Raw genomic sequence first — 11627 nt, 5'->3', positions numbered from 1 at the left:
GCGGCACAGTAGAGTCCACCGGACCTACTGTAGGGGAAGAGTCCATCGGATCTCCCTCTTCTGCCATCCACCTTCGGGAGCAGGGGTACTGGAACGTCCATTGAACTTCCCCCACCTGTAGTCTCAGGGAAGGGTGCAGAGCTGTGGTAGAGTCCATCGGACCTGCCATAGAGGGGGAAACCACCGGATACCCCTCGGCTGTGACTTTCCCCCGGCAGCAGGACCACAGTAGAGTCCACCAGACCTGCCACAGGAGTCAGAACATCCATCGGACTTCCTCCTCCTGCTGTCCCCGGGACAGGTGGTGTCCTGGCAAAGTCCATAGGACTTCCCGGACAGGAGGAAAGTCCACCGGACTTCCTCCACTACCCCGGGAGGAAGCCTTGATAAAGTCCACCAGACTTACCAGGTGGAAGGAGAATCCACCGAATCTCTTCCACTGGCCCAGAGTGGAGCTCCGGCAGAGTCCACCGGACCTGCCAAGCCAAGGGGAAAGACTACCGGTCTTCCCTCCTCCACTACTCTGGAGGCTCCCGCGCGCCGAGGGCGTTGTCCCTGGCTCGGCCCATCCCTCCAGAGGTTGTTCTCGATGCCCCTCATGCTCCTCCTGTACCACTAAGGGTGGAGATTGCTGCCCTACAGAGTTCCTGCTGGAGAACGTCTGGAATGGACCTGTTGTGAGCCTGGGTATCCTGTCCCTGCAGCCAAGCCCTTGATGCCCCCAGCAGCTGTCGAACTCCCCAGGGGTGAGCAGCCGCAGACGACTCCTGACGGCCTCCCCCTCCTGATGAGACTGCAGCCCCCGACCCTCAAGGGGTGCCCCGACGACCCCAGGCCTGGACCAACCTGGACTCTCCACCAAGACTTCCACCACAGCCAAGGGCAAGCGCCGAGCAGCACGCTTACTGGCCCTATTTGGCTTCAGTCCCAAGAGCCACCACACCCCTAAGGCCCCCACCAGGAAAGGGCCTCCCACGATGCCACCCTTTAGCCTACACCGGAGGCCCGACTACGCAGCCCGTGGCCAGCACCTCTCCCGAGAGCGCACCCTTGACAGCCCCCTCCCAAACCTGGCCACCACCTGCACCTACCTGTGATCTAGACTCCGTTTCACTTGTGTACCATATAGTGTTGTATTGTGTTCTATGTATTGTGCAAGTCCACTGTATTTTTGTAAGGTAATATACGTGTAAGATTGATTAGCCTGTCTTTGAGCACTATTCCTTTGTTGCATGTTCTGGTCCGGTCCTGAGCAAAAGAACCCAAGTCCAAGCCCATATGCTAAGTTCAAGAAGTTGAATCCAGAATACGCTGCATAACACGTTGGGCTTAATTAGCTAACTGCTGTATAACCTGTAGTTTGCTCCATGATTCTGCATTTTAAAAAAGTACTACCACGTAGGCATCATGCCTAAACGTTTACTGTGTCTGGCAGACCTCAAAATAATGTAACCTTTCAGACGTGGCCGCATCGGTGGTGCGGCCAGATTTGGTGTGGTGAAGCACGACATTTTTGTGAGCGGCCATGCAAGTTGGTGTTACCACATGTTTACAGGAAACTAATGGATCTATTCTCACGAGAAGCAGCTTTCAGTGCGGTCAGTCATGTGCATGGAGACCATGAACATCGAAGCACAAGAATCTGACTTTGATACTGAAAATTTCATACTGGAAGTTCAATTGAGGCCTGCTCTGTGAGATATGAATGACGGAGACTAGAGACTATTCTGAGATTTGAAGAGGAAGAATTCGGAGGAACTAGTGACAATTTTTCTTAAGAAAGAAGAAGCCTCAGCTGCAGAGAAGAATGAATTTGGTAAGTGTATTTGAAATAGCAGCCATGACAACAGAGGGCATCACAACAACCCCAGAAGGTGACAACGGAGGGATAGGTAGGGCATGTGCAATGACTGTGCGATATGGGCATATGTCCCATATAGCCGCATGCCCCTATTCCATGGAGTGCACCTGGCGCAAACACCTTACTCCTGGTGCATTACCCTCCAACCAATCCAACCCTCGCCAGGATCGGGGTGGAGCTAATAAACCAGCTCCAGACAGAACCCCACCAACGGGCCTGTAGCCATGCATAAGCAGTGGCCTATAGCTGTGCACAAGCAACGGCCTGTAGCCATGCAAGGGCAGCAGCCCATAGCCATGCACAAGCAGCAGCCTGTAGCCGTGCGCCAGCAGTGGCTTGCAACATGCAATTGCGATGGCCAGTAGCCACACATTTAAGAGTTGGCCTATAGCCGCTCACAGTGCTGTCCACCCCCACTGCAGAACCCATGATGGCCGATTGCCGCCCGTGGGGAGAGAAAGGTATGCCCTCTCTCCTTCTGCAGTTGTCTTCCTGACGGGACCACACATGAAGTGCGGCTACAGGCTGTTGCCAAAGTCCCGTATGGAGGGCAACGTGTAGGCGAGGAGCAACTACAGGCCATCTTCTGCCTACTGGTGCAGCTACAGGCCGTTGCTGGTGTCGTGCCCTCCGAGGCAACTGCAGAAGGAGAGGGGGCCTACCATTCTCTCCCCACATGCGGCCTCAGGCAGTCACGGGTTCTGCAGGGGGGTTCAGCAGCACCTGGAGCAGCTACAGGCCATCTCCTTTTTGGGGCACGGCTATGGGCCATTGCCTTTTTAGTGTGCAGCTACCGGCCGTCACAAGGGCACAGCTAGAGGCCGTCGCCTTATTATTGGAGCAGCTACAGGACGTCTCCTTATTATTAGAGTGGCTACAGGTCATCTCTTGATTTGTAAGGCTACTGGCCGTCGCTGGGGTTCTGCTTGGAGCTGTATTTTTAGCTCCACCTCGATCCTGGCGAGGGCTAGCTCTGCCGAAAAGTAGTGCACTCGGACTGGGGTGGTCACGCCGGTCGCACTCCGAGGAATAGGGGCGCACGGCCCAGTGGGACTTATGTCCATATTGTATAGACGTTGCGCATGCGCCATACAGAACCCCAGTGACGGCCGGTAGCCGTACAAATCAAAAGACGACCTGTAGCCACTCTAATAATAAGAAGACGTCCTATAGCCGCTCCTAATAAGGATGTAGTGGTGCCCTGAGTTGCCACGGCCGGTATTTCACTTATATTAAATTCAGTGCAGTATATTCTTACTGTATTTGATATATAGATTTAAGCCTACAATTAACATACTGCCTAACAATGCAGTAAACTGCTGCAGTACAAACCTTTTTCCCCCTGGTGGCGCCGGAATAGCCAGCCAGCAGGACTCTCATACAATCCACGGTTCACACAGGTACACAGTGTCAGAACTCACTGTACCTTCACCAAACACACAAAACACCTTTACAGGCCTCTCGCAACAACCTGGCTGCCGCTGGGCATCATATCCACATCACCAGTATAGCTTTACTGTACCTTATATTCATTTATATATTACTAGTGAATGTAACTTGCTGCAGTAATCTGGGTGCTGTAGAACATAAGAAGAGACGATAAACTGCAGTGGGCCAGTTGACCCGTGCTAGGCAGCTCCAACAAGAGTGACTAAACTACTAGAATAAGACAAGGATAGCAAAGAAAAAGGCTCTACTTATAAAAAATCTAGAGGAGTTCCACATGATAGGTTTCCTCACTTGGCTTCCCCACGTGGCATAGCTAGGGGGGATCTTGGGGGCCCAGACCCCCTAGTCAGACCCTTGGTCTCTCTCTGTGCCCCCCATCTGAAATATCAGATTGTTTAATTTATGGACAACGTGTAGCATTGGACCCCTCCAAATACAGAGCTTGGCCCCACCTCTGATCCGCCCAGACAGCTACGCCACTGCACGGTCTGCTTGGGGTGGGGGGTTTCCATATACTGTAGAGAAAACCGGTGAAATGGATAGGCAACTGCGACAAATTGTCGCAGAATGCTGACTGTTCAGCAGCTCATGCTTGCGAATTAATCATTCATTGTTGGTGATCCTACTGTTGTTACTGAACACTTCCTAATTTATTCCTTCAGTACTTAAATTAGATACGCAGTGTATATAGAACACTACATAACTGATTTTTATTTCATCACTGCTTAAAAAATCTTAGGTTTTCCATAATGTAATTAAATATTACCACGGTTTACTCTAGTGCTAATGCCTTTCATCACTGTCATTTCCACCACCACAATCGCCATCATCATCATCATCATTAAGCTTGTGCAACTTCCAAAGACAAATAGGAGAGAGGCAGGACACAAAAAAATGCAACAACCTTACATGTGTATTACTAAGTTGTACAGTGGAACGGTTAGATGTCACGGATACAGATACACTGGACAATTACAACTCTTACGTCTAGATATGGGTTATCATTATCGCACAGGATACTGCTCGGGTCAAAATGAATAGCACTTGGGGCAGAGGTTGATGTATCATTAGTTACGGGAAGTCTAAGTTTTATGTAGTCGTGGAGTAGCTGGTACCGTTTAATTGTTGGTAAGTGTTACTTTAGCACTGGGGTCTGTGTACGGTTTTAGTATTAGGAGGTGTTAGCAGATGCTAGCGTATTCACTATAATAGACCCGTATCTCACTGCGTGGCCATGTTCACGGTTGCAGTCACTTTTACTCACTCCACCACTTTGGTATTATCACTTGTGCTTTTCTTACTGACTTCTCTTATGTGGTTAGTTCACTGCTCTGCCTTCCTGTCACTGAGTCATGGACACTGTGCTATCACTGTCACTCCCTTCTGATCTGGGCGTTGTGGCGGTCAGGTATAAGGGCGGAGGTGTCATAGCCTCACTATTGACAGGGCTGGGTTCCGCCAGGGGCCTCTGCATCCAGAGGCCACAGGATCAAGCACAGGGGCGTCCTCTCTCGTCCGGGACTGCAGGTGGTGAAGGGCCCTGCGCTTTCAGGGCTGGGGGCGGGAGTACGACCCTCAGAGCTGAGGACGAACAACTGCCTGAACTTCTCGCTCAGGCACCTGATGGAGGATGAAGATCTCCGGCGTCAGGGTGTGGGGAGATCCCACTCGGGGGTCCTGGGGGCGGTCTGGGGTTCCCGAGGGCTGCGGTCCCCAGTGCTCGGCGGCGCCGTCAGGAAAAGGCTGCGGTACTGGCCTACGTCGGGGTCAGTCAGGTGGGTCCTCTCAAGAGCTGGTTGTTGGGAGAAGAGGCCGGGGGAAGTCATGTGGCCTCTCCAGTACTCCTTCAGGCTGGGGACTCCCTCTGAGTCATGGGTTGGGGAACAGGAGTCAGCTCCTGACGTAAGAGCGGCTACAAGCCGTCTCCTGCTGTAGGGCCCGGCTACTGACCATGGCCTTCTAGGAGCGCAGCTACAGGCCTTTGCCATGGCCCAGCTACTGGCCGTGGCCTGGCGGAGGGAGCAGCTACCAGCAGACACAAGGGCACCTTCGGAGTGGCTACAGGCCATCTCCTGATTTCCCTCAGAGCGGCTACAGGCCATCTCGGGAAGGGCACCTTCAGAGCAGTTACAGGCTGTCTCCTGACGAAGGCGGGAGCAGCTGCAGGCCGTCTCCTGCTTCTTCTCAGAGCGGCCACAGGCCATCTCCTTCAGGAGGGTTGAGCGGCTACAGGCTGTCTTGGGGAAGGCACCTTCAGAGCGGCTACAGGCCGTCTCCTGACGAAGCCAGGAGCGGCTACAGGCCGTCTCCTGATGAAGGCGGGAGTGGCTGCAGGCCATCTCCTGATTTCCCTCAGAGTGGCTACAGGCCATCTCCTTCAGGAGGGTTGAGCGGCTACAGGCCGTCTCGAGAAGGGCACCTTCAGAGCGGCTACAGGCCGTCTCCTGATGAAGGCGGGAGTGGCTGCAGCTCGTCTCCTTATTTCCCTCAGAGCGGCTACAGGCCATCTCCTTCAGGAGGGTTGAGTGGCTACAGGCCATCTCAGGAGTGCTGACTGGAGCTGGAGTAACAGCTCAACCCCGATGTTGACTGGGGAAGGCTCGCCCGGAAGGTAGTCTTGTATTCCTGCTAAGGTGGTGGCGGGCAAGCTCCGGGTCATGGGGGCGCGCGGCCCGGGCGGACTTATGCCATTGTTGCCCTGAGTCCCTGCGCACTGTTGTTGCTCCTCTATGGGCTCCTTGTGGGGGTGGAGGGTCGCCTCCTTTGGCACTATACTGCATTTTAATTAGGTTAATGTTTTATATCTGATGATGCTGGGAACATTCTAGAAAGGTGGATGTCTGATTAATTTTCTATTTTTCTTACATAAGGAGTTAGTTCTTGTCATTATTGTTAGTATACTGTTAATTTATGTGCAGTATTGCATGGGAAAACGTGAGTTCTCTCCTAAGCTCTAGAATAATCCGAGACAGTGAATAAAGGATAGCTAGTCAGTAAGCCAGTGGCAGTTAGTACGCGAGAGCCAGACAGACAGTGAGAATCAGAGTCACAAATGGACGGTCAGTGAGCAGTCAGTGAGTAAGTCAGCCAGTCAGAGACAGATGGATAATGACAGAGACTCAGTGACAGCGAGAGTCTGACAGTGAGTTAGGCAGTGAAGAATGAAGTAGTCAGTCTAAGGGTCAGTGAGTGATTATCAGTCAGTCAACGGACAGTAAGGAGTGGTGGCGAGTGAGGACGGAGGTAGCGTGACGACAGAGAGAAACCACAGTGTTTTGTTAATGTACCTCAGCTGTGCCTGAAAGGAATAAAACCCTGAAGCATTCAGCAGTCTTTGATTAACATCCCCCGTGTCATCCTCAGCGTATCAACGATCCTACACAGGAAGCCCAGGGAGGACCCACAGCCCGACACCCACACCAGAAGGAAACCACAGGGAGGTGCATAGGGAACGTGTAAGGCGCGGGCGAGATGGGTCTATGTCCCCCACGGCCCTGCGCCCCTCTTCCCCTCAACACAGCCACCAGTAGGAACGCCACCCAGGCAGACTACACTGCAGCCAGGCCAGCCCTCACCAGGATCGGGGTGGGACTTGTCTCAGTACAGTCCCAAGCAGTACTGCGGTGACGGTCACCAGCCACACCAGGAAGGAAGAGGCGGCCGCCGTCTGCACTTCGGCTGCTGCCCCCTGCAGCACTGCAGTGACAGCCACCAACCGCACCGGGAAGGAAGAGACGGCCACCATCTGCTCTTCGGCTGTTGTCTCGAGGGCCTGTGGAACCGCGATGACAGCCACCAGCTGCACCAGGAAGGAAGGGATGGCTACCATATGCCCTTCATCCACTGCCCTTGTGGCTACCCCTCTGGAGGAAGTCCCTGGCTCGGCCCTCTACCCATCCAGAGGCCGAGCAGGACGCGTTTCTCTCTCTCCCCATAGGTGCAGTTCCTCCGAGGAGTTGCAGCTGGAGGACCTTTGGCAAGGGCCCACTACGAGCCTGGGGATCAGTGTCCTGCAGCCAGTGCCCGGGCAACAGCCTCAGCTGATGGACTCTACAAGTAAGGGACGCCGTGGGCAGCTCCTGACGGCAGCTCGACCCAGCAGAGACCGCAGCCCCCAGACGCCCAGGGACACCCCTAGGACTCCAGGGCGTGACCTCCCCAGCCCCGCCAGCAGGCAGTCCTCCTCCAGGAGCAGGCAGAGGCAAGCATGCCTGCTTCCCCTGTTCGATCCCAGCCCAGAGGACCGCCTTCCCCACCGAGGCCCCACTAGGGAAGGGCCTCCATCCATGCCGACCAGCAGCCCATCCTGGATGATCCACCCCCAGCACTAGTCCCGTGCCTCCTGCTGGAAGGCACCCCTGACGAGCTACCTCCCACGCCCGAGTCACCTGAAAGACAGCCCAGACCCACAGCAACCCGGACCAGAGCCAACCAGCCCAACTGTGTCCCTTTAACCTAATTTGAGTGTATTATTCATACTGTACTTATTCTGATTGTTTCTATGGTCATATACGTGTAAGGTTGCTCAGCCGAGTTTTAATACCCTGTTCCTCTTGTGTATTTTTGTTCCGGTCTCGAAAGAAAACCCCGGCTCAGTAGCTAGTGTTCTAAGGACAAGTCAACCTAAGAACACACAGCATAATATATATATATATATATATATATATATATATATATATATATATATATATATATATATATATATATATATATATATATATATATATATATATATATATTGTATACTGTATATTTATAATTATTTTATGCACACAGACAAGAGGTCTTCACGGCCCCACCAGACTCCTGCGCATTTGCTCTTGCGATCTGCAGAGGGCAAAGTCCTCGAATCTCAGTCATTTTCAGGAACACGACTTTGGGATCAATCATCTTGTAGTTACAACAGAGGGGCTAAATGTGGGAGGAATTACACAGCCGAATGTCCAAAATAGTGCGGGTTTCAAATCATACTTTTGTATGTAAATTTCACGTGTCATGTATGTGTTGAAGTTGATCATCAGTTTTCATTGAATCATGTTTTCCCCTTGTCCTCCAGGAGTTATTCTAGTCATACACAACTGGGTCAATCCCTCTTCTTGCAATAATGTTTGCACCATTGCACGCTGAGTTGTATATCGACTCAACTGATACACATGTTGTTGAGGAAGCATGATTTTGTGTGACGAATGCACAAATGGGGACCGTTTGACAACCGCGCCTCCCGCTCCTCGAAACCAAATAATAGCTGTGTCGATGCTTTCCACCTAATGTAAAGCCAGTGGGGACAATTATTAGGGGACAAAACACCCCTTTAGAAAATTTCAGTCGACATGAAATTGAAACGGACCCATCTGTAACCCGATTGCAACCATCCTGCCAAGTTTCATTGTAATCCTTTTTCCAGTATCGGCTGCGTTAAACACAGACACACGACTAGGATTATAGTATATTACAGGCACTTCGCGGTCCTACTGGGGCGCTCACCCCCCCTCTCCCTCCTCCAATTCCATGCCCGTTGTTGCCGTCGTGTGTGTGTGTGTGGGGGGGTGATCAGAGATCTGGGTTCAGTGTGGATGGGGGAGCTCTTTGGTAGTTCCGGCCCCCTGCCTTGAGCCTCAGCCCCTAGCTCAACCAGTTTTGCGTGGTCTGCCTCTTTTTCAGTCCTTCTATATTCTCCTTCCACTAACTCTTTCCTCTGTCTTCCCCTGCATCACTAGTGGAGGCCTACTAGCGATGTTGATCATCCTTGTTCATACCATCCAAGGCAGGGGCTATGCCTCCCCACGAGCTTGCCGTGCGTGGCGTGCCGTATACTTCCCGTGCCCTCTCATCTGCGAGTTGAGTCGCCACGGGGCAAGTGTTGCTCCCCTTGGTGAGCAATAATTTTTTCTGGTGAGGGGTTGGGGTAAAAACACATCATAGAGCTCAGTGGACGAGACATTAGGGTAGGGGTTGGGGTCTAATGTACATGAGAAGGTGGGTAGAGTATCTTATTAGTTTTTGATATTCGAGGTTGGGGGGTTAACCTGAGAAGGGGCCCTGGTGAGGGTGCGAGGGTCGTCAGCATGTGTTGTATCAGTAGAGCCAGGGGAGGGGATCATTTTATAGTATCATATGTTAAAGAAAAATAATTCGTTTCCCCATCCCTCCACCCACCACGGATCCCAAGAAAGGAGGCTGAATGTTGGGGTTCGACGGCACCCAACAGCTCCAGGTGTAGTGGGGGAAGTATACGTAGCTACTACCTGCTGTATAATGGCGGCCGCGGGACCGATATGACCCCCACCAGACAGCAGCCACTTGGCCCTAGCCAACGTATGACAAGCCGACTGATCCAGCAGGGCCACATTGGACCACCCTTCTTAAGCCCGTGTCACACGACAGTACGAACCCGCACGAATTGGGATGACTTGCCCTTTTCTCAGAATTTGCAAGTCATTGACCGAACCGGCCACAAAAAGCAGCAAATATGAACCCCACACAATGCCCATGAACCTCACACAATCGCCACATGATAACCGTAAGAATCACACAAACATAGTCAGAACAAAATACTAAAACAATTGATTTCAACGCGAACTTTACACGAATTCCTCACGAACACACACAGACATTGACGAACATTAGCCGAAGTTGGCCGTTTTACCCGCGAAATGCACACGAAAGCCGAACGATGCACACGAAACACACACGAATCACACAAATAACTGGAACCTACCACGAACCGCATACGACTGCAATATTGGTGCATTTACATTTGGGGGGCGCCCACTGATTACCTGCCATTCGATCACCTGCCCCCCTGCCGACCAATACTAGCCGCCATGGAGTCTGTGGAGTTTATCTTCAACAAGTTCACCTACGACGAAGTCGCCAAGGCCCTAGCCCTCTACACCTGCATCGATATTCGCTGAGTTTGTACCACCTGCTATTACTCAGGAGACGACGGAGGAGGAGGCAACAACGCAAAGCACGATCATGTTGGGTGCAGGAATGGATAGTCAAACGACCCCTACATGGCCACTATGAAGCCCTTCTTATGATCCTTATCAACAATGACCAGACCACCTACAGGAACTTCGTGAGGATGGATAAGGCATTGCTCAAGGAGATCCTCAAATGCCTCACACCAAGGATCCAGAAGCAGGAGACCAACATGTGGAAGCCCCTGGAGCCTGGTCTACGTCTCTCCATGACCATCCACTTCCTGCCCACGGGGGAGTCCTACAAGAGCATGGCCATTTACTCCAGGGTGGCCCACAACACCTTCTCTATTGTGGTCCGAGAAACTTGTGAGGCCATCATACGCCCACAGACCCTGGAAGGTTGGAAGAAGGTAGCAGAGGGCTTCTATGACAAGTGGACCTTCCATCACACATTGGGTGCCTCGAACAACACATCACCATTCAAGGACCCCCAAATATGGGGTGGAAAATGATGAGTTGATGAATGCGCTTTTGAAACTTTTTAATGTGGCTTGGGATAATGGTGGAAGTCCAGAAGAGTGGAAAAATGGAGTGATTATAAAAATATCAAAAAAGGGATTTTTAAGTGTATGTGGCAATTCGAGGGGGATAACTTTGACACCTGTAGTTGCAAAGGTCTTTTCCAAAATCTTCTTGAACTGAATAGAGCCAGTAATTGATAAAATTTGGAGAGAAGAACAAGCGGGATTTAGAAACGGTCGAGGTTGTAATGATCAGATTTTTATTGCAAGGCATCTAATGCAACAAGCTAATGAGATGAAAATGCCACTTAGTATGTGTTTTGTGGATTTCGAAAAGGCGTTTGATAGTGTTTCACGTGGAGCTATGTTGAAAATTATGAGATTCGATGGTATACCAGAAGTTTGTAAATATCATTAGAAGCCTGCATGAAGTTACTTTTTGTAAGGTAATGGTGGGTGGTTCTTTGAGAGATCGATTTGAAGTTAGGTCAGGAGTGATTGAAGGAGGAGTTCTTTCACCATTGTTGTTTGTTTTGGTTATGGATTATGTTATGAGAGAGGTTGTAAGGAGAACAGGTGCAGGAATTATAACTGGAAAGAAAATAAGAAGCTGATGGATTTGGACTATGCTGATGATATTGTACTGATTTGCGGAAGTATTTACGAGATGCAGAAGGTGCTTGATTGTCTGGTGGAGGAAGGAGAAAAAGTGAGATTGGTAATAAATTGTGGAAAGACTGAAATTATTAATATGAACGTGGAGAACCAAATCGATTGTGTAATTGGGAATAATGTGGTGAAGAATGTAGAAAACTTTAAATATCTGGGAACGATTGTATCATCTAATGGATCATTAAACAATGAAAATGA

The 11627-nt window shown here is 51.0% G+C and overlaps 1 protein-coding gene across 1 annotated transcript; it reads left to right on the top strand.

The window, feature by feature from the left end:
* The first annotated feature begins 10349 nt into the window (after positions 1-10349).
* Positions 10350-10748, top strand: LOC145406018 (uncharacterized). The gene has a single exon (XM_080277205.1). It carries the CDS (start codon positions 10350-10352, stop codon positions 10746-10748), a length of 399 nt encoding a protein of 132 aa, XP_080133331.1.
* Positions 10749-11627: the final 879 nt, after the last annotated feature.

The sequence above is a fragment of the Coenobita brevimanus genome, chromosome 69, assembly GCF_032717465.1.
Source record: "Coenobita brevimanus isolate Jiangsu-jjx chromosome 69, ASM3271746v2, whole genome shotgun sequence".
NCBI lineage: Eukaryota > Metazoa > Arthropoda > Malacostraca > Decapoda > Coenobitidae > Coenobita > Coenobita brevimanus.
The sequence above is the reverse complement of the archived record's forward strand: the minus strand, read 5'-3'. Positions and strand labels throughout refer to the sequence as shown.

Bases quoted from the DNA above. Each gene is read 5' to 3' on its own strand.
- LOC145406018 (XM_080277205.1), top strand. From the start codon at position 10,350: ATGATCCTTATCAACAATGACCAGACCACCTACAGGAACTTCGTGAGG.